This window comes from Chanodichthys erythropterus, chromosome 16 (genome assembly GCF_024489055.1).
Source record: "Chanodichthys erythropterus isolate Z2021 chromosome 16, ASM2448905v1, whole genome shotgun sequence".
In the NCBI taxonomy this organism is placed as follows: Eukaryota; Metazoa; Chordata; class Actinopteri; order Cypriniformes; family Xenocyprididae; genus Chanodichthys; species Chanodichthys erythropterus.
The window spans coordinates 6339895-6362888 of NC_090236.1; the positions used below are offsets into that span (position 1 = coordinate 6339895).

At 38.6% G+C, this 22994-nt stretch overlaps 1 protein-coding gene across 1 annotated transcript; it reads right to left on the bottom strand.

Moving 5' to 3' along the window:
- Positions 1 to 311: 311 nt before the first annotated feature.
- On the bottom strand, positions 312 to 18713 carry gpsm2 (G protein signaling modulator 2). The gene is made up of 15 exons (XM_067363845.1): positions 18530 to 18713; positions 15617 to 15943; positions 13311 to 13532; positions 9900 to 10035; positions 9195 to 9334; positions 8983 to 9106; positions 8788 to 8903; positions 6280 to 6435; positions 6046 to 6154; positions 5809 to 5938; positions 5570 to 5652; positions 2181 to 2354; positions 966 to 1137; positions 646 to 884; positions 312 to 511 (listed from the first exon to the last, which is right to left on the bottom strand). The coding sequence occupies exons 2-15, from the start codon at positions 15676 to 15678 to the stop codon at positions 362 to 364; spliced, it is 2013 nt and encodes a 670-aa protein (XP_067219946.1). The 5' UTR covers positions 15679 to 15943; positions 18530 to 18713; the 3' UTR covers positions 312 to 361.
- Between the last annotated feature and the right edge of the window lie 4281 nt (positions 18714 to 22994).

Genomic DNA, 22994 nt, shown 5'->3' on the forward strand with positions numbered 1-22994 from the left:
TAACAATGTTAATTCAATAAATATAAACACACCTGCAGTCTTGTATCAAAAGATACATTTGTGTGATTCACTATGGTGATCATAATCAAAGCAATACATCCTAAACTAAAACAACCTTTAAAATTCTTACAAACGCAAATGTACAAAGAGCTTAAATCCTGTAAAAAAAATTAAAATGTGTTATTTACAACAAGTACATTTTTTGCTCAGTACAGCTGTACACAAAATGCCATCCATAATCATTTAGCAGACAGGCAATGTACCTGACCATCTATTACCAGCGTGAGGTTTGTAGCACTCATGTGCATTAAAATTAGCTCATTTCTGCAAATGAAGTTCAGAAATGGGAATGCATGTTTGATCAGCGGCAGGAGGGCAGCGTGACTCTCTGCTCGTCCATCCTCTTGGCCTGTGAGCGCATGATGAGGCTGAAGAAGTCTTCATCTGGGACGGTGGGGCCACGGGTGGAGGGCAAAGGTGGGGCACACCGCTGATCGTCCAGACGGGACCCCTGAGATGGAAAGAGAATAAGATTAAAGGCTTAACTGAACCAATGAACTTCCTTTCCTACAGCTGCAATTTTTCCCTTATTCATTCATTTTTCTATGAGACACCCATCTAGTTAATACAAACACATTGTCTCACCTGGCACTTGACGAGCATGTCAAAGAACTGGTCGTCTGGTTCAGTGGCGTCTGTGCTAGCCATGACCTGGCTGAGGATCATCTGTCTGCTGCTAGTGCTGCTGTGTTCAGATATGGTGCGCAGGCCGGGCAGACTGTTTCCTGTTTCTGCCCTCTGCTCGTCCAACCTCCTGCCCTGAGCACTCGCCAACAGTCTGAGAAACGGCTCCTGACCTGGAGTTGCAGCCGACTCTGAGAATGCTAGAGACATAGAAATTGTCATTTTAATTGCTAGTTTGATTGTCAAATTTAAGAAAGTAATGAGAAAGAAGAGTGCCTAACATTTCCTGATGGTTGTGGGAGGGGTGGTGGGTGGAGAGGAGCAGCTAGAATTGACAGAGAGATGGTTCCTCCCATCCTGTATGGCACACCGCTGGTCATCCATCCTGTTGCTCTGGAAACGACTCAGTAAGTCAAAGAAACCCTCGTCTCCTAACATGTCTGTACTTCCATGCTGAGGGGAGAAAGGTCAAATGTTAAAACAAACAAACAAACAAACAAAAATCTCTCCGCCTTCTATGAAGAACTGAGAACACTTGCAATTTTGTAACCAGAAATTTAAAATTATGAACAAAGTGTTCCCTCATCCCTAACAATTAATGCAAAAAAAAAAAAAGAATATGACAGATGTTTCCTTCATACACACACACATATTATATATATATATATATATATATATATATATATATATATATATATATATATATATATATATATATATATATATATACATATATATATACACAAAAAAAGTTATAAAAAATATTACGATTTGTTTGTTAATTGAAATAAATTTAAACAAAATGTAAATATTAGATAATAAAATGATCAAACTTTCACTTGAATGAAAATTATAAATGTCTTAGCAACTAAATAAAATAAGTTTAAGTTGAACTACTAACAATTACTATAACTGAAATAAAAAATAGAGATTAATAGAGAGTTTAATATAGAATTAAAAAGCAAAAACTAATAAAAATGACAAACAAAATCACTAAAATAAAAAAAGAATTCAAAATATGAATACAATAATACTAAAATAACACTGCTACCCACTGGGCTATGGGGTTTGTGGTTTTTTCTGTGGTCGACTTAGTTATTAGTTAACATGATCATACAGTCTATGTGATGTTGATTTCTTTGGAATAATATGCACTCAATCATGCACAATAAAGATCAGGAATGGCAATAAAAAAATAAAATAAAATAAAAAAAGTAATTTTGGTAACACTTTACAATAAGGTCTTATTTGAATATATTAGTTAATACATTAAGTAACATGAACAACAAACTCTTTTTACAACATTTGTTAAACATTGTTAATAAAAATGTTCGTGTTCATGTTAGTTCACAGTGATGAAATGCTGTACAAGCATTGTTCATTTATTAGTTCATGTTAACTAATGTAGTTAACTAATATTAACAAATGAAATCTTATTGTAAAGTGTTACTGTAATTTGAGTATTCTATTTGTATTAGTAAATGTGTTGAAAGTACTTTGTTCTGCTGAGCTTCCCGTGTGTTGCTGGTATCCTGCAAAATTTTGCTGGAGCCGCTCTGAAGTTTGTGCTTTTTTCCTCTGAAACGATTGACAAACGAGAGCTTTGAAGAGGACTTGGCCATTGTGGATTTGGACTGCTTGAAGAGGATGTCACTGGTCCACTTTTGACCCTGCAGAACAAAGATTCAATTATGAATTCTGATGCCGAGATCTGAAAACACGGATTCCCTGAAAATAGGGAAATCGCGCTACGTCCCCTAGGCGTTGCTATGGGGAATGCCTGCAGCATTACCGGTGCCTGAAGCTTGAGTCTAAACACGGCAATGAACTTGACATTGGCAGGCGTTAGCCTATGACAGCACTTCTCAAATTCCGGATCCGGACCCGGAGGGAATTCAATCCGGACCCGCCTCCATTTCGTATTTCAACAGCAGTAACTGTGTGTAAGGGATTAAAAATCTGGATTTCTTACTTTGAAAAATGCATGTCAAAATCATTTGTTTAGTGTTTGTCTTTTTGGAGATGGTCCGAAATTAAAGCGAAGGCGAGATATTTAAAGTTTTCCTCCGTGATTCGGTTGCCATGACATCCAGTGAGCATATACTTTTGATGTAATAAATAATTTTGGTGAGCATTTATTATTTTCAGACATCAGGCAACGTAGGCTAATGACTCAATCACTCAGTTAACGAAACAAACACAAGTGCGCGCTTTGGAAGAATTCAAACAGTAGTTAGGCTAATTTTGTAAATTTAAGCCTCAAAATGGTCAAATTTGTTATTAAAGGAGAAAAGCTAAATGTGGAAGATAAAATGACACGACACAAGAAGAGTCGCAGCATCAGCAGCAAAGGTAAGAAGAATGGAAGAATCAGTTTGCTGTTAGGCCTAATGAGCGAGATGGGCAGCCTTCCTGTTTGCTCTGTAGTAAAGTACTTGACAAGCAAAACCTACAATTTCAGAAGACTGAACTGTGAATTCGATGTGTTTGTTTGATGTATTTTAAATCAGTAAAATAACCGCATCAGCGCACCCGCGGCTGGATGAGCCCAACTCTGCGCGCGCTTGCGGATTCGATGCTGCGCGAGGGATTGCGACGTGACAGAATGCTTGATATCGTCAGAGATTGTAATTAGCCTACAGTGCGCTCAATGTTGTTTGTAAAAAGAGCTGAGTAACATTTGCTTATTAAGGCGTTTATGTGATTGTTTGGGGACTATTGCGATGCTGTTGAAAAGAGTCAAAGTCATACAGAATTAAATAGCAACTTAAAGTGATTGTATATACAGTTTGTGTGTTCATTGAGCATTACTGATTATTATTGTAAAGCTAATGTCAGTAAGTTAGTTTTTATTTGTTATTTATTGTGTGCAACATCTTAGTATAATAATAGTATTATCTGCTAATACCATAACATTAAATCTGATTGGTTTGCATTGGTGACGTCATATGCAAATTATATGCGGACCGTGAGACCTGCACTTGGACCATTGTGCGGACCACTGGGAAAAAAGTTTGAGAACCACTAGCCTATGACGTCATCATCAGTGCAAACGAGAGTATAAAAGGGCACCTGTGAAATACGTCAACCTCTTTCTTGTCTTCAGGGTACGTTTGTTTGAACGTGTCTAAAAGTGTGTTCTCCGTGTCAGCTTCATCTGACACCTGATGACACACGATGTGCGTTATGAGCATGCACACTCAGTCCTCAAGGGGGCTGATTGCGTGCATTGTGAGCACCTCCCTATGAGAAAGCTTTGCTCTTGCCTGTCCGTTTTCTCAAGGGAAACTGGGGTCATGAGGCTCGCAGATGGAGCTTGTGGATGAATTTGAGAAAGGTATAAATATTTCTCATTCATCTGCAGCTAATGAGAGAGAGCTGCAGGTTTGCCGATTGTGATGATGTGTTGTCTCTCACATCATCTTGTTCCGGCAGTGAGCGCGCTCCTGACTTTGAGCCATGAAGAGCAGGACAAGGCTGATGAGTTCAATGATATTTCTAAGTGATCTCAGCCCGTCTGCCCCGCATTTGAAGAGTTATTGGCAGTCATGTCCTGCACTACATCGAGATTAGATCTGCCATTGAAACAAGAGAAATGCAAGCTCCTTCATAGCCACCTCCATAAACGTTTCTTGTTGGGACATAGTTGTCTATCTCTCGGTGGGTGAGGCATCTGCATTGAAGGCTCCGTCTCTGCCTACTAAACCATTGCGCATCACTTTGCGCCTTAAAAGGAAGAGCATATGTGACAGAAGCTCAGGCCTGTGCGATGCTGCACACTATGGCTAGGTTGCAGGCCTACCAGGCCGATCTGCTCAAGGACCTGGACCAGGGGCTCCCCCCTGAGGCGGTAGAGGAGCTGCGCTGCACCATAGCTTCTGCTCTCTGTGCCATTAAACAAACTGCCACTGCAAACGGTCGATCTATGGCAGCATTGTGATGGAGACATTTCTGGGTGAACCTGGCTGACCTTGGGGAGAAAGAACAAAAAACGTTCTCCTCGATGAGCCGGTTTCGCCATCTGAGCTTTTCGGCACATACGTTGAGACAGGGTCAGGAAGGCACGCTCTGCTGATTTTAAGACCTTTATATCACCCCGTGAGGGGGTCTGGCCCATCCCAGTCTCAGGACCAGAGACAGGACCAAAAGGTTACCACAGCCTCTCGTGCTCCTCCTTCTTTGAGGAGTAGAACGCAGTTAAGGCCTGAAGCCAGGGGGAGAAGAAAAGACCTGAGGGAAGTGATCCAAAATAAAACTTTTTAATGTCCCAAACTCCCAGATTCTTGAGAAGCTCCGGTCTAAGATTGTTGCTGGTGCACCTTAGGGATGAGGACTCCTTTGAGTCTGTTGACTTAGCTCAGCCGATAGGGCACTCATCCCTTCAGCAAGGGTAGTCTGTTCCCCATAGCGACCCCTAGAGGATGCAGTGAGAGTTCCCTTGCGAAAGGGAATGTCTCAGGTTATGGATGTAACCACGGTTCCTTGAGAATAGGGAACGAGATGCTGCATCCCTTTACCATGCTTCAGACATTGCTGCACACATCTCCTTCAGACAAGAAGTGGATGACGCATTTCACAAGTGCCCTTTCATGCTTTCAGTTAAACCGGTGATGACGTCATAGACTGCCGCCTAACAATGTCAAGTTCATTGTTGTGTTTAGACTCATGCTTCAAACACTGGTAATGCTGGAGACATTCCCCATAGTGACCCCTAGGGGATGCAGCGTCTCGTTCCCTATTTTCAGGGAACCATGATTACATGCATAACCTGAGACGTATTTGCTTGATGACGACGACTATACATTTAGCTTATGAATCAGATAAAAAGAATCTACATATTGAAGGGTACAGCACAGTAAGGACTGAGACATTCAGCTGCACTCACATTCATGTTGATCTTGTCAGGTGTGAGTTTCAGCAGCTCTAGGTTCTCCATACTGTGCCGTCTGCTCATCCTGGGTCTGGCTCCTGGGAAAACAACAGACTAGGTTCTGATTCTGAACAATCAATCAATCAGCTAAAAATTCTTAAAAGGCGATGTCTAAACTTGTTTATTTTCCATCACAACTTTACTGTGAAGAAAAACTATACAGTAAAGCCTGAAATACTAAGAAAATGGTGTACCATGCAGGTTGTAGTCAATCTCTTTGTTCTCTGACAGGACTGAATTGTTTGTGCTGTAACTGAGGCCGAGCACCATCTGAAGATCAGAGACGTTCATGCGAGCAGTGAGCTCACCGCTACGATCTCCAGTCTATATAAAAGACAATCAGGGCATTTCTTATCACTCTGATTATCATTGTGTTTGCTTGTAGTTAATAGACAATGTCTAGCTACCAATGGGTCTGTAGCTGTACGTACCTCTTTTGAAATTTCTAAGTGCTTCTCTGCAAAGTGCATGGCCTGGTCATGATTTCCTAGTGCTGTATGTGCATTTCCCAAACTCCAGCAGGCCCTGCCTTCACCGATCCTGCAGAAAACAGCTCCATACTTAGCATGAACATTATTACACCTCAAAGACTGATAATTGCACAGAAGTTTTAGGAATTAGTAATTGCACACAAAATTTCTACTACCACTAATGTGTGAAAGCACCTGTCGTTGAGGTCCTGAGCGATGATGAGATGTTTGAGATGGTAGTCGATAGCTCTCTCATAGTCCTGCAGCAGTGTGTATGTGTTACCCAGACTATAGCAGGCCTGAGCCTCCACTGCCAGATCCTTCAGCTGCCGAGCCAACTGCAGAGCCTTCCTGTACTCAGAACACCATCACTGTCAGAGCTTAGCCACAACCGCAACAGAGTTTTTAAAATCAAATGTAACACTTTTCTTAAGACTTGCACAAATAAAATTAATATTGTGTTTATACAAATCCCATACAATCTCAATCATGTATCTCAAACTATTAATTAATGTAGATGCTACTTATAGCCACTGATAAGTCCCTGAATTCTAGCAGCAGGTATTTTTCTCCATTTTCCCTTTAAAATGTCTCCAGTTTAGTCAGGTTTGTTGGCTGCCGAGTGTGGACAGCCTGCTTCCAATAATTCCATAGAATTTGAAAAGATGTTCAAGCCTGGGGACTGGGATGGCCATTCAAGAACATTGTATCTGTGTTTGGTAGATTTGGATCAATGTTTTGGCTCATTGTCCTGGTGAAACAACCAAACCTGGTGTAACTTCAACCTCTTAACTTATTCTTGAATATTGTTCTTAAGAATTTGCTGATACTGGGTGGAATCCATGTGAATCCAAAGCATTTCGATCACACCCTGGTTGCTGACTGCAGTATAGGACATAAAACCAATCTTCTCCATGTACAGGTGCTGGTCATATTAGAATATTGTGAAAGACTTTATTTTTTTATAGTAATTTTTTTTTTTTTTTTTTTTTAAATGAAACTTTCATTTATACTAGATTACCTACATGTAAAGTAAAACATTTCAAAAGTTTTTTTTTTTTTAATTTGTTGATTAGAGCGTACAGCTAATGAAAGTCCAAAATCCAGTATCTCAAAATATCAGAATAAGTGAAAGTGACATCTCAAAATATTAGAAAGTGACATCTGCTGGTGTTGGTCCATTGTGTTTTATCAAATGCAAAGTCAATGCAGCCATCTTCCGGGAGATTTTGGAGCACTTTATGCTTCCATCTGCTGACAAGCTTTATAGAGATGCTGATTTCCTTTCCCAGCAGGACTTTAGCACCTGCCCACAGTGCAAAAACCACTTCCAAATGGCTTGCTGACCATGATATTACTGTGTTTTATTGGCCAACCAGCCTGACCCCTGAATGGTATATCTTCAAGAGAAAGAGGAGAAACAGTCGATCCAACAATATATAGATGATCTGAAGGCTCAACAGTGCCTCAGCAGTGTCACAGGCTGATCACTTCCATGCCACACTTCACTGATGCTGTAATTTGTGCTAGGAGCAAGTCATTTGCTGTCGACCAAGTATTGAGTGTACAAATGAACATACTTTAAAGAGCTTGAACTTTTCTGTTTTCAAAATCCATTTTTTGATTGATCTTAGGATAAATATTCTGATATTTTGAGATACTGGATTTTGGACTTTCATGAGCTGTACGCTCTAATCATCAAAATTAAAAAAAAAAAAAAAAAACTTTTGAAATGTTTTACTTTACATGTAGGGAATCTAGAATATATGAAAGTTTCATTTTTAAAAATAATTTACAATAAAAAAATGAACTTTTTCACAATATTCTAATTATATGACCAGCACCTGTAGTTGAGTGGGATTTGAGTCCCAAAACAAATCCAATTACACTTCAAAAAGTATTTTTTCCCCAAAGATGGTTCCTGTCATTTTAGGTAGTTCTTATAATGCTGACTTATGTTCAAGCATTCGTTTATCCATTAAGTTTGATTTTAGTTATTTGATCCTATAAAAATGGGCTGTAACGTCATGATTGACAACTGTGATCATGATTGACTCTGCGGGAGTGGGAGTATGGGCGGGACTTTAATACCTAAGGATCACTACTGCGCAGACTTGGGCTCCAAATGACGGAGGATATTTTGGGATATTTTGGTTTCATTTTTCTACAATGGAAGGAAGTGGAGACATGTCATCTATCCTTTTTTTAAAAAAGAAAAAAACTGAGACAGGCCCTATAAAATTAGACCCAGACTAATAGAGAATATGTATTTGTTTTCAATAAAAATATTTTATTAAATTCTTAAAAATAGTAATGGAAAGTTAACATGTTTTTGTAAAGAATTATTGTCTTCTACCATTTAAGTTACACCATGTCTACACTGGATGCAACAGTGCTGCAACAGCTTAAGGCTGACTCTGGATGCAACAAAGCGACCATTGCAAATCTATTTGTTCTTCGTGTCAGAAGTAGTGCAAGTGCTTGCCTTATGTCAGAAACAGAATTTGGCCATTAGTTTATTGGGGAATTTGTTGTGTCACGTTGCATCCAGTGTATCACTGATTATAATGGGTTTTATTTTCTTCTGCCGTGTTGTGCTGCTCCTGTCTAGTGTAGAAACTGTGTAACCCCATCCCAACAGGCCTGTAATGCACTTGCTCTCGCTCTCTCTCACTCAAAAAATAAAAAATATATTGCCCTCACCTGTAATGTTCTGCAGCCCTCTCAAACTCCCCAAGGAATATGCAAGCGTTTCCAAGATTGCAGTAGGCTCTTCTCTCTGCAGACCGGTCACCAAACTCTTTAGCGATAAGCAGACGCTGGAAGACAAATGTTTCACACACTGCCTTACACGCTATTGGCAATTACATAAACAAATTTATGACACAGAACACTCACCTGTTCATGAGAAGCCACCGCATCCCTGAAGTTTCCTAGCAGGTAGTATGTGTTCCCCAGGTTTCCATAAGTTCTCCCCTGTGCTGCTCTGTCTCCAAGCTCCTTCACAATACACAGATCCGCCCTGAGCAATTGGATAAAGGAAAGAGGATGTAAAAACTCCCACACATGCAAGCAATGTCCATTTATGTGAGTGTTGGAGGGACATTTACTCGTAGTATTCAGCAGCTTTTCTAAGTGCTGTCATGACCTCCTCAGGGAAGTCTCCAGGTTCTGCTCCGCTCCAGCAGATGCTCTTTCCCTTGGCATGGTACACATTTCCAAAATTATAAAGTGCTCTGGCCTGCCCCACCTTTAGGCAAAAAAAGCAAATAAAATAAGAGAAACAAACAAACAACCAAATTTGGAATAAACAGCTTGATTCATATAGATTAGTTTTGTGATCTCTTTGCAAACTTTTTGAAGTGTCAAAGTAGTAGTTGAGTAGCTGTTTATGGAGAAACTGAAACCTCTCAGAATTAATAAAAAAGATCTTAATTTGTGTTCTGAAGAAGAACGAAAGTCTTGCGTGTTTGGAACGACATGAGGGTGAGTAATTAATGACAGAATTTTCATTTTTGGGTGATCTTTACCCTTTAACCAGATCCCGGTCTGTATCTATTCATTTACTGACTGCTAACACATTTGATTTTTTTGTCATTTTGCAAGCTCATTTTTTCAAACAATTTCGGAGCTTTCTATTGCAGCACTTAAATTATTGCCTCATCAGAAGGAATTGCTAGTTGTAGCGTTTTTCATTTGCAAGTCGCTCTGGATGAAAGCATAATTGAACAAAGCTAAATGAATAAATGTAAAATGTAATATATTCTATTATGGTAAGGTAAGGTCTTATTGTGTAGATTAAACCGATCACTCACCTTGTCACCCAATTCCCTGGCAATATCTAAATGCCTCTGGCAGCAGACCACTGCCTCATCAAAGCGTCCCAAAACCTTTAATGTGTTCCCCAGGTTACCGCTGGCTTTGGCCTCACCAAGCCGATCCCCGGTGGTCCTGAGAGAACAAATCAGTACTTAGGTGTTGTCATTAACATTCAATACAAATATTATACAATTATCATTAAAAACATTAATTATTTGGGGTTGATAAGAATGCTTTTGTTTTGTTTTTGAGAGAAGTCTCCATGATCACCAAGGCTGCACTTACTTGATCAAAAATCCAGTAAATAAGTAATCAAAATACAGTGATAAAGTAATTAATTGTAAGATAACTGCTGTATAAATTAAATATATATTAATCCTTATTAAAAAGTTACAAAAGTTGTTTAGTCAAGAGCAGGAAGCAATTTTTTTTCTTTTGTTGTTTAAATTAACATTTAAACAGACAGCAGCACAGCAATATTAAGGCCTATACACACCGGGATGAATATCGCATGCGCTTATTGCCAGTGTTTTTCGAGAGCACCCATAGTTTGTAGGAGTCTTCCTCGTCTACTCACTTCCTCTTCGTTGTCTTGGTATCAATAGCTGCGTTTCCACTGCCGGGCCAAAGGCGGGCATGCTAGTGTGTGCCAGGGCCGGTCACGTTTCCACTGTCACTTCCGGGGCTTGATCGTGCCTCTTCGGTGTGGGCCAGCTGGGCCTTGAGGCACGGTCAAGGTGAAAGGCGGAGCTAATCATAGTCAGGTGATGGTCTACACGCTGAAATGGGTTGGTTGTGTGACGTTTGATCAAGGGAGGTGTGTTTAAGGGCGGTTTTTAGACCAGTTCTGCGGAGCTAACGGACCGACAGTGGAAACGCAACTTGATTTTGGCCTTGGTGCCTAAGGTCTGTGGCCATAGGCCCAGCCCGGCACGCTGTTAGCCCTGGCTCGCACTGGCCCAACAGTAGAAAAGTGGCTAATGTGTTCAAGGTAGAGCTTAGATCGGGCCCAACAAATCAAGCCCGACCCTACCCGAGCCCGATGTGTCCGAGCCCGGCCCGGCCCGACACGTCCACTGTAATTATGAGCCCGATTTAAACCCGACCATTTTTAATATGTGGGCCGTTATAACCAGGGGCGGTGCCAGATTTTTTTTTTAACGCAGGTGCTGCTGTGCCAGATCAGGCTACAGGGGGGAGCTGCGCAGTTATATAAATTATATAAATACTATTAATAAATGAGCAAAAATTGGCCGCTCAATATTAAATATTAAATTATTTTAATTATCATAATTAAAGTTTTAATTTTATTAAATTGAACAAGCTCAACATTCAGCATTCAATCAAATATTCTTAAAGATTAATTATTATTAATAATGTTACTTCAACATATTGTTATTTCAACATAATATGTGTGTGAGCAACAAGCAAGATGTGCATTTGTAAATTCGGTGACAGCGTGTGTTACCAGTTTCAAAAGGTGTGTGACCGCGGCGCGCCGGCGCCTCCATGTCATAATTACATTGTCTGCTATATTGCTTTTTATGTATTAAATCCAGTTAATTGGATGATGGAAAATGTATTAAAATTAAGATACAATTTATACTAAACGAAATTCACTTTAAAGAAAATATTTCTTCAAAACAAAACTTAAACTTGAAACTAAATGTGCTTATTTAATGGCTAAAACACGTAGACTAAAGACTCTCTTTTTGTACAAATTGCAGCACATTCATTTAATTCTGAATTTTGCACATGTAAGTTGAAAAGCATTTGTTTGTGCATAGTAAACATCTCTGTAACATTTATCAAGTTCATAATTGTGCGTGCATCTATTAATTATTATCTTAATGAATAATACAAGGAAGAAGCATGTAAACTGCGTTTTGTTTATTAAAACTAGTTTAAAATGTTTCCATACCTCCGATTTTCCTCCAGACTTGCTCAAAGTTAATTTTCCTGTTTTAATTTTTTTCTTTGCTCCTTCAAGCTCCATGTTGTAGCCTACTTAAGCCTCGTTTACACTGTTCGTATGGCTCCGACAAGGTTTTGTTCCATCTTCTGCGCGGTGTCAACTCACACCAGAAGCATTTCAGAAGCGAAGCGGCTGGATTCGCGAGACCACTAGATTTGCCTGGCCAACATTGTTTTCGTTAAATTTTTCATGTTTTTAATGGCTAAATGGTTATATTTTGTCCGGTTTGATTGTGTTTATTGCTATGCCATACTTTATTTTGCTGTAGCCATACAGATGAAGTTAACACACTTAAAATTCCAGTTATGGACAACAAAAACAAAGAAATTTCAAGTTTTTCAACATCGAATCTCTTGTCTTCAGTATCTGTCATTGTAGTGATGTGAAATATCAGCAGGAGTTTACAGGATTATTTTGACTTTATTTTGTATTTGAGCTGCGCGTCAAAAATAGGCGAGGCGCCTATCTTTAGCGAAGCGGCGCAGTGAGCCCCTTCTGGGACGCTTCTCAAACGCACCGCAGCGCGGCTGGTGTAAACACGAGCATTGACTAGAGTAGCCATTTTAAAGACCATTTTATGCTTGAGCGCCACCAAGTCATGCTTTACTGTAACTTCAGCATCTCCAGGCATATGAACAACAGCGCCAATCTCATTGGTCTGCCAGTTTTTACCGTGGCGCGTCAAACCAAAAAAACAAACCCGAGGCATTTTTTTTTTTTTTTTAATTACGCTTTTACGCCTGGTGTTTTTCGCATCGGTGTGCACACTCACATAGGCACACTTTGTTTAGTCACGAGGCATTAAATGTCAGTGATAATCACACACGATATCCGTCCCAGTGTGTGCAGGCCTTTAGGCTGCTGTCACTTTAAGTGCTGCAGAGATACAAAATACTGATACAAGCGTGTGATTTATTTCTCAACTGTTTACATTCACTTAAGCCATAACTGGCTGCGTTTACTAGAGTACTCGCCATGATTGGCATTTTGATATAATTTTATGTGAATTAGTCTGTTCAAGCGCAAGCAGCAGCGAAAGAAAACTCAATTCAGTAATTGAGCTGTCTGGGCAAACCCTTTGAATGTGCACACACAAAACCAAATTGAGTTCTCATTCGCATCTTGAATATTTAAACCGGCAAGGCTTAAAAACAAGAGCAAAGGATAAACTTTCATGACGATGCAACACTGGCCTGATCACCAGGCAGTCCGTATTGTCTAGTCTTGCTATATTTTGTACAGGTTTTGGCAAGTATTTAACTATGATGTTATGATGAAAATTAATTATGATTAAATTATGATGAAAAATGTTCGGTTATGGAACAGACATCATAGAACCCAGTGCCTTCATGCAGTTAGTTAATCAATTCTTACTGTGTAGTATAGGTCTCTGGATACTACAATTGCTAAAAAGTAAAAAGTGCGAGTATACCTAGTAAGTGTAAGATCATGGTGGTGGAACTCCAGAGCTTTACTGTAGTCTTGCAAGTGGAAGTAGGCATTGCCCAGCTGACTGTAGATGGCACTTAAAACCTGCAGGTCTTCTGTGCCAACCTGTATGGCGGCCTCGAAGAAAGAAACTCCGGCGCCATAATCCCCGACCTTGCACAGACGCTCCCCCTCCAGAGCCAGGTCCAAACAGGATGCCTCCATCCTACAGAGGGCAGCACAAACTATTTTTTGAATGGTTGACAAGCTTTTTAACATCTCTGTATGAACATCAGTTGAAATAAAACAAAGTAGGACGCTGTCATTATGGAAGCACAGTGCAAAGGACCAATGCACCATTTATGAGTCTGACAGGTTCATAATCAAACAGAGGGAAAACTCAACTAGATGACATGAAATTGCTATTGATTCCTTTGTGCTGGAAAAGTCTCATCATGCAAGATCTATTTCTGGATATGTTTTTTATATTTTGAAAAGGTAAAACAAATGAGACTGTATAAGAAATTGAAATAAAATTAAGCAAACGAAAGAAATATAAAATGTAAAAATCTGAAATTATTTTTGTGACCTTATAATAGGATACAATTCATATATCTAAGAATAACAACAGTAAGTTTTTGCACACAATTTCAGGCTGATTTTATTTTCATATTTCATTAGTGCCACCGATGTTATGGTATATATGTTATGGTAAACATCACACATCCACAGATTACTATCATGTTAGTATTATTAAACTAATACTGGTCAGCATATTGTCCTTAAAAATCCCTGCAACTTAATAAAACCCAATAAGTAAAAAGACCCAACAGAAAAATCCTTCAACATTCAACCTGATACTGCATGTGGCCTTGCAAATATTTAACCACTTTTTCATGGTAGATTAATCCCTACACATATAATAACTAGTCCGTTAAGAGTTTGTAGAGGCCCTACCTGGTGCCTCCCCGCCTCACACAATCAAAGACAACTGGACATATGAAAGGCATCTAAAATGCTTCGTTGGCTCCTTAAAAAGTCCTCTGACAGGGCTGTAATCTCCAAAACCAATCGTCCCAAACACACATACATTACGGTGAGGCTGCAAATTAACCAAATTCTTCAGCAGGAATTACACTACTACAAACTCAAATGATTTTAAAAAGAACATTCTACACAGCAGTTGTCCATCATATAACGTCACATTAGACGTCTTTGAGGGCAGAGGTTGAAGATGGCTTTGGCAAAAACTGTCATGCTCAGCACTTGAACAGCTAATCTGATTGTGTTTCTGCTGTCCACTGTCGTGTGTGATTAGCGCGCGCAGAGAGGAACGCTAGCGAGATTAGACATGCCGCGTTCGTTTATGATGTCATGCAAATCTTCAATGCAGCACTCACTCAGCTCATGTGACTGATCAATACACTACACCATTTAGTTATGAGCGCATTCATCTAGAACATAAAAAAGGAATCATTTGCATAAAAGACACTTAGAAACAGTGAATGTAGTTTGTTTCTAAAGACAACTGGTCTAAATGCAAATTAGTACGATTATTAATAATCTTGACGTAACTCATTTCACTCACAAAATCCATATAGTTTGTACCAGGGTTTCACTAACTAAATAAGTCTATGCTCTTAGAGATGGCCTAGGCTAAAATTAGCTTAATTGCTATACAAGTGACAGATGCTAGAAAAGATAAAAACCAACCCAACTCAAAGGCTGCAGAACAGAATATAGATAATCATCATAAATGATTCAAGCGTTATTAAATATTGATTAAATTAAGGCACACCTGCTTTTTCTCTCACACATACACACAAGACACAACCAAATTAACACCACCTTGGAAATGTTAAAACCTTTTGTTTTGGATCCAACATTTGGTTTTATTTTGCCACAAGATGTCTTTTGTACAATAAAGTCTGACATTCAAATTCAGTCAAACCTTCCCAATTTAAACTTCTTTTTTAGACATAAAAGGAAGATGAAGTTATGGCAAGGAATTAGCAATGGCTTTTTTTAATTATTTAACAGTTTAATTTACTTATATCCTAATTTTTTAGGTACTAAAACAGAGGAGAAAAAGGACACGTTTGTACCTTGTGCAACTAATACCGTGCTAAATAAAAACTTTATTAAAAAAAATATATATATTATGTTGTATGTAAACACAATTGTGGTCCACTTCTGATCCCAAGCATGAAAAAGTGCCTTTACAAATGAGTTAATGCTAAACAAGCTCCAAAGACCTTAAAAGGCACATTACAACTAGAGGAAAATGTAATTCAAGTGTTGCATGCCTACCTGTAGTGGACAAAGGTTCGGTTCTCATTCTGCATGCTAACCACTGCACTGCTCACAGCCATTGAAGAGCATTATGAAGTACTGATCCGAGCCAAGTAATCCATCAGAGAAGAATAGTGAATTGAAAAAAAAAAAAGAAAAAAAAGTTTGAAAAACGGGAAGTTTTTGCAAACACTTCCGAAGTCTCTCTGATGTTTTCCAGTGGCGGAGTCCAGTGCGCTACAGCAGTTGAGCTTATCCAGACTTATATTCACCACAACAGTGGGTCTGGGAAGTGTGTGTTTGTGTGTGTTGTGTGTTTTGTCCAGGATGCTCTTCCGGAGCTCTCTGTGAAGAGAACAAAAGATGTCGAGTGTGAACCCTCATTCTGTACGTAATGCCATGGCAACACCCACTGAGCAGCAGGCACATGCAAGGGGGGCAGATATTAAGTGTGTGTGTGTCAGCAGCATTGTGTATGGGAAGGCTAAACCAAGGGGGCCAAACAACAAGAGAGAAAGCAAGAGTGATCAGCCTATAAACACAGCTGATTATCTGCCATGCATGCAGGCCACTACCAAAGCATGAAACAACGCATTCAAGTTTGTGACAAGAAAAGAGTGTTGTTCACCCTTCTTTTACAAATCCACACAGACGTAAAAGAATTATAGCAAAAACAAAACAAAAAAAAAAAACATTTATAACTCTAATGGTGACTGTGAGTCACTTTCAAACATATTACACCTCTGTGACATTTGGAAAGCTGGTTTGTCATTGCTGAACTAATCCAGAAACAAGATAATCAGCTTGAGGAACCATAGAGACATGTTCACTAAAACATTCTTCAGTCTATATTTCTATTTTTAGATATACATAATTTGAGACATCACTTATGGAAATAATGCACAATGCTGTTGTGGTCTGTCATTTCTTATGTGCATATTAAAGTAACAAAGAAATGGAAGTTGCGACAGATCTTTCTTTAGTAATATGACATGGAACAGATTATTGTAAATGAAAACAATTAGGGCAGTGACATGGTTCTATCCGTTGGTTGTTGATTGGATATTGAGATGTGGGTGTTGCACTCAATTTAATGCACACCTTGCACTAAATGGTGGAGAGGCAAGGTATAAGCAGAAGAAAGAAGTCTGGCACACATCACCAGAGAGATTGTTTTCCTCCAAAGTTATCACATTTTTGATTCAAAATTACAAGGTCAAAATAAAAAAAATAAAAAAAACATTAAAGACAGATCTACTGTAACGCTACAAGGTTATTAGTCAATTGTATGTACTTTGTAAGGCATCAGCATGCATTATTTCAACTAATTTAAGATAATCGTGTAACAACGGAATCCTGATAAGAAACTAAATTACCAATGATTCTGCAAAGAAATTTTCACCAATCAGAGAATTGAGACAAGCAAGTCACACCAAATGACATCTTTAACACTAACCCATTCCCATGAAGCATTGCAAATGACGTAATCGAGTCAGTCTCCCCATGTTCTCAAGCCACTTATATATTTATGCAAAGCTTCATGGGATTGTAGTTCTTTCCTACATCAGACCCATTAAGTACACAGTCCTATTTTCAAATATTTTTAAGTTAATAAAATTGAGATTCACCTCATTGTTGGTGATTTTGGTTCATAGCTTCTAACTTTTTAATGGCAAATTTAAAAAATAAATAAATAAATAAATAAATTGGGAAAAATTCTTCTTTGACCAAGGCTGTCAAATATTAATCAGAAATTGATTAGACCAGAAACACTGATCTCTATAATTAAAAGAGTAAAACTCTCAGACTAAAGTCTAAACAGCATGAATCAGAAAAAGATAATACCTTGTAAATGGTGAACTGACAACAAAAAAATAGAAACACTCGGTCTTAATCAAGAGTGCAAATAAACTGCATGCTAAAACATGCCTTTGGCACCAGTGTTGTGACCTTCAAATCCATTGTATTCTCATTTTTCATTCCTCAAAAACATAGTCGGTTACAAAACTGGTTTGTGTGTCATAATTCTAACAGAAAAACAGCTGTGTGGTTCTCATAGTACCTCAGAGGCAGGTTAGCCTGACAAGATGAGGCATGATAGAGGTTACAAAGAAGACAGACACAAGCTGCACCTTCCATGACACACAGGAAGTGATGACTTAAATGTCATCAAAATAGACGACTGTCACTTGACAGTGTTACCGAGGTAGCTTTTAAAGACCCTTTATACACACATAAAGTGTGCCTTGTAAGCAGTTACAAGTAAACGTTTGCCAAATTCAACGAACAGTTTTCCATTGAATTGTGCCAGGAGGGTAGGTGTGTGTTCAGAGAGCATTTTGAATACGAATATTGTCAGATAGATAGATGAAAATTAAAAAAAGGTGTGTAAGTTAATAATAAATAAAAACTGTACTCTATGCCAATACAAAACCTATAACCACCATGTTAAAAACACAAGCCAATGTCACGTTGCGAGTCGTCATTCTTAAAGCAGTATAAAGTCTCACCCATGTCTCACTCCCAAAGCAAACAGAAAAGAAAGCCCGGGATTAAGCAAGGAAAATATTTAAACAATCCATACTGAAGGTATAAAGCACATAAAACACCACCCTTGAATATGGGCAACAAACAACTAACTTCTGTACTGTACAAACCTAAACAAAACAAGAGAGGAAAAGCACAAACATTACAATACTGCTTGTAGAATAATCCAAATTTATCACCATATTATCATTCTAGGAAGATAAATAATAATAAAAAAAAGTAACTAAAAACAACCCATTTTCCATTTTAATGAAATCATAAATATTCAAGATCTCCGCGCGCGGTTCAGTTTAAATTTCTTCTTTTCAGTTGATACGTTCAATGTGTTGTGTCGTGCAGCGCTGTCTCAACGGCCGTTATGGGCCAAACTTCAGTCATACTTACTCAAACTCCTCCGATTCCCCACCGATCCTTCTCTCGGTTTCTCGTCTTACAACAGAATCAACAACAAATCAGTTGAATCCGAACATATTGTAAGAACCGACTAACTAAAACTGTTCGAGTTTAAACTAACGTTAATAATTCTGACTCATCGAAGCTGTTTAGAGAAAACTTCACACAAACCCGGACAAAGGGGGCGTGCAGATGTAACTCGACTGGCCAATCAGAGCACAGGATTCAAATATAACCACTCCCCCTATGAATCACCAATGAAATTTGAATGTTTTATCGTATTCTATGACGAAAAACACTTTGTTTTATATAGCTCCTGCAACACGGTGCCATAAAAAAAAAAAAAAAACATTATCTAGCTATTTTAATTCTTCAAATGAATGAAAGCGTTTTGGAGTATGGCTGACTCTGACTGACATTCACGTTCCCATATCAACCACCCTGCTCTCGCGTGTAGCACCTGCCCAAACAATCAGCATCAGATACGGCATTTATTATTTAAAATGCTCAAGATGATCCTGCGCTATAGGCTTGAGAAACTAGACAGAGCCTTCATTGTAGCTTACCAATAGGCTGTTATGTCATTCATTTATGTGTTCATTCATAGCGGAACACAAGCAAGAGGAGTGCAGAAACACTTGACACCTAAACCCATGGAACAGGTATAAAAAGTAAGTGCCATGTCATATATTATTAGAGTAAATTGGCGTTTTAGTGTTAATTTTCTAGTTATTTACTTATTTAGCCAGCTAAATTAATAGCCTAGTTGCAAATAATTCGGTCATTAGCCTATCATTTATTAAATATAATTAGCTAACAGATATAATTGAAAAACACAAATGCACTTGCATTTGTTACGGTTTACTTTTTGTGTATTCTTGTTGCTAAGAAATGAATAACGATGCGCGGAACACGCGCACGAGCGCACGGAGCAGGTTTGATGGAGCGTCAGCGGGAGACGCAGAGGATACGGACGGAGAAGATGACGCTCACAGCAGACCTTCATCAGTGCTGTGGGAAAGACATATTGAGCAAAGTATTTTTGTGGATATTAGTGATGATGACAGCCTGCATTTCAGTGACATGCAGGGCGCCTTTACTGTCCACCTCTCTCAGGACACTGGTGCACCTCAGAGCCCGCAACTTACTGGTAAGATGGGATTTTAAACAGATCTAGCTAGCCTAAGTGTTTTTTAAAGGGTTAGTTCACCCAAAAATTAAAATTCTGTCATTAATTACTCACCCGCATGTCGTTCCAAACCCGTAAGAACTTCGTTCATCTTCAGAACAAAAATTAAGATATTTTTGATGAAATCCGAGAGCTCTCTCACTCCTCCAGAGACAACAATCTAACCACTGGCGAGGCCCAGAAAGGTAAAGACATCAGGTGCGTCTCAATTCGCATACTTATGCACTATTCTATGACTTTTTAACGGGTGTCTCTGATACGTTCTGAAAACTGAAGACACGGGCTCTTTGATCGCCCCCTGGAGGCTGGATGCAGTACAGGTCATAAACACCGCCCTCTCAATACAGTCGAATGAGACTTCAGTGAAAACTTAAAAATAAATTCTGCTTCAAATAAAACTTTTTGAAAGATGGTTTTGGTCATTTAAGGTAGTTGTTATCACACTGATATATATTCAATTGTTCGTTTTTGTGATGATTTAGATTTTAGCTAGCAATTTGATGCTATAAAAACGGGGCGTGTCGTCATGATTCGAACTTGATTGACAGCTTGTCTGAGGACTGTCGGAGCTTCGAGGGGAGATTGAAGATGTATTAACTAACTGTTAATTTTCGATTTCTTTGTTATTTAACACCAACAAAATGAGCTGTTCAGCAGTAAACTGTCCTAACCGACCTACAGGATCTGACAGATCACTGAACCTTTTTCTGTAACATTAAATAGCCTATGGGTGTTATAAGCTAATCAATAAATGTTATTAGTTAAGATAACACACCTAATGTTAACAATGTCGGGAAAAAGCAGGTGATCGTTATCTGGCAGTTACTTATTATTTTTATGGGTATAAAATAATAATAAGCAGGACAAAACTAATGATAGCTTACTCTAATTACAGCAATCGATCTCCTGTAACGTTAGTTGAACTTGATTTAAAATGGCAGGACCGTTTCTGACAATTTAGAATTGTTTCTAGTGGCATATTATATTGTTTTTATCTACTGAATTTGCTGTTTCAAAAATATTATTGCTCTATAAACAGAATAGCCTATTATTTTATAGGTAGAATTTTAAATTGTATATAATTTTTAATTAAAATACATGAATGATGACGCAGTCGTCTGGGCGGAAGTTTGATATCGCGACTCCGCCTCCGGCTCCACTGACGATTCCTTCTGCGCATGCCCAGGCTCCAAACTTCTTCTTTTTTTTTTTTTTTTTGACGTATTGCGTAACGTGTCAGCGCCCATTCATCAGCCCATTTTGGCTTCAGTTCAATACAATGGAAGGAAGCGGCATCACGTCGTCCATCTTTTTTTACAGTCTATGCTTTTTAAGTATAAATAGTGTGAGTAGTGCGTTCGCACTGAAAATTCCGAAAAGAAAAAGTACACTTTCAATACCCGGATGATGCACTCAGCTGTCGCAGCTTTAATTACGTAGTGGAGGGGAAGGGGCTGTCAGACTCCGATGTTAAATAACAAAATATACAATTCAGGCACTACACGGAGAGTATAGTGCATAAGGCAGTGTATAGTGCGTCATTTGGGACGCATATCATTAAAATAGTCCACATGACTACAGTGGTTCAACCTTAATTTTATAAAGCGACAAGAACACTTTTGTGCGCAAAAAAACAAAACAAAAACAACTTTATTCAACTAATTCGTCCCTCCCCAGTCATTCTCCTACGCTGTTTACGTTCAACGCTTCTGTTCTCTGGAAACCCATGGAAACTCTATGGTAACATAGAAATACCATCTTTTTTTGGACATGTAGTATGGTAATACCACATTTTATAGTTGTCACTGATAAAAAAAGAACCAATAGTTTTTAGTACCATGGAGTATCATGTAAATACCATGATATGCAGATGCAAATTTGGTCAGAAATACAGTAATATTGTGAACTGTTATTACAACTTAAAATAAGTGTTTTCTATTTTAATATATTTTTACTCCAGACCAGTCTTCAATGTCACATGATTCTTCAGAAATCATTCTAAAATGCTGATTAGGTGCTCAAGAAACATTTGTAATCAATGATGAAAACATTAGTGCTGCTTAATATTTTTGTGATGAATAGAAAATTCAAATGAACAGTATTTAAAATAGTAATCTTTTGCAAAATTATAAATGCCTTTACTGTCACTTTTGAATTGAATGCATCCTGCTGAATAAAAGCATTAATTTCTTCTTAAAACTTACCCCAAACTTATTAATAGTATTGTATGAGTATGGTAATCATTCAACATTTATGATTTAAGTTATAAAACTCCCAGCTTAGTGGGTTTAAAAACTGATTGCCAGCAATTATGTCATAACGACCTGTCAGTTGAATCTCCTCTAGACAGTTTTGCCAAAAAAAAAAAAAAAAAGAACACTATTCTTTAGCATTGAAATGTGTCTCCAAATGGCTTAAAATGATATCATTTTACCAAGATGTGAAAGATTAACCAAACCACTGTCTTTTTGTGTGTGTGTGTGTGTACAGATAATGCAGAGATGTCAGAATCATGTGAGACTGAAGAGGGTTCATCTGAGAGTGTTGAATCAGTCAGTAGCGAACGCACAGAACATTCAAACACTAGAAACAGGAAGGGAAACATAATCATGGCGCCAATGCAGAAACTCACCACTGCAGTAAAGCCCAACATTGGAGCACATGAGGATGATGCTGTCAACACCAGTGATGAAGAACACGAAGAGCTCCCGTATGATGGTGAGCACATCAACAACAAAACAGAGATGAATTTAAAATCATCTCCATGTGAAATGGTTACTGTGATGCCCTCCCAGGCTTTCACAGCGCTTGATAAGTTTAGTAGGCAAATTGGTAATGCAAAAGAAACAGAGGCTTGCCAGTCTAATCTTACTCATGCTCTTCTATCTAATCATAAAGCACCTCCCTTAGCCACACCTATTCAACCTGCAGGCCACATCACTGACTTCCTGCTCAGACACTTCTCCCAGGAGGAGCTGCTTAACTCAAGCCGGATCATTGAAGCAGAGACCCTACCTGAGATGTCTTTGATGGACAGCATTGACGAAACCGTGCTGAGTAGAGCTTCTTGGGCTCCACAGATCGCTATAGGAGAGAGAGAGAAGATGGATGAGATGGAGAAACCTGAACCCAGCACTTCTGGAAGTCAAGGATTGGTTGAAATAAACATTCCAGATGAGTCAAGCTCATCTAAGAAACCTGAAACGACTAGCTTCATTGATGCAGCATCTGCTGGGGATGATGATAAAGAGCTTCCTAAATGCAGTT

Excerpts from the sequence above, each read along its gene's own strand:
- gpsm2 (XM_067363845.1), bottom strand. The coding sequence starts at position 15,678 with ATGGCTGTGAGCAGTGCAGTGGTTAGCATGCAGAATGAGAACCGAACC. Across the intron at positions 13,533-15,616 it reads CGAACCTTTGTCCACTACAG|GATGGAGGCATCCTGTTTGG; the intron begins GTAGGCATGCAA and ends TGCCCTCTGTAG. Across the intron at positions 9,335-9,899 it reads CCAGGGAATTGGGTGACAAG|GTGGGGCAGGCCAGAGCACT; the intron begins GTGAGTGATCGG and ends TTTTGCCTAAAG.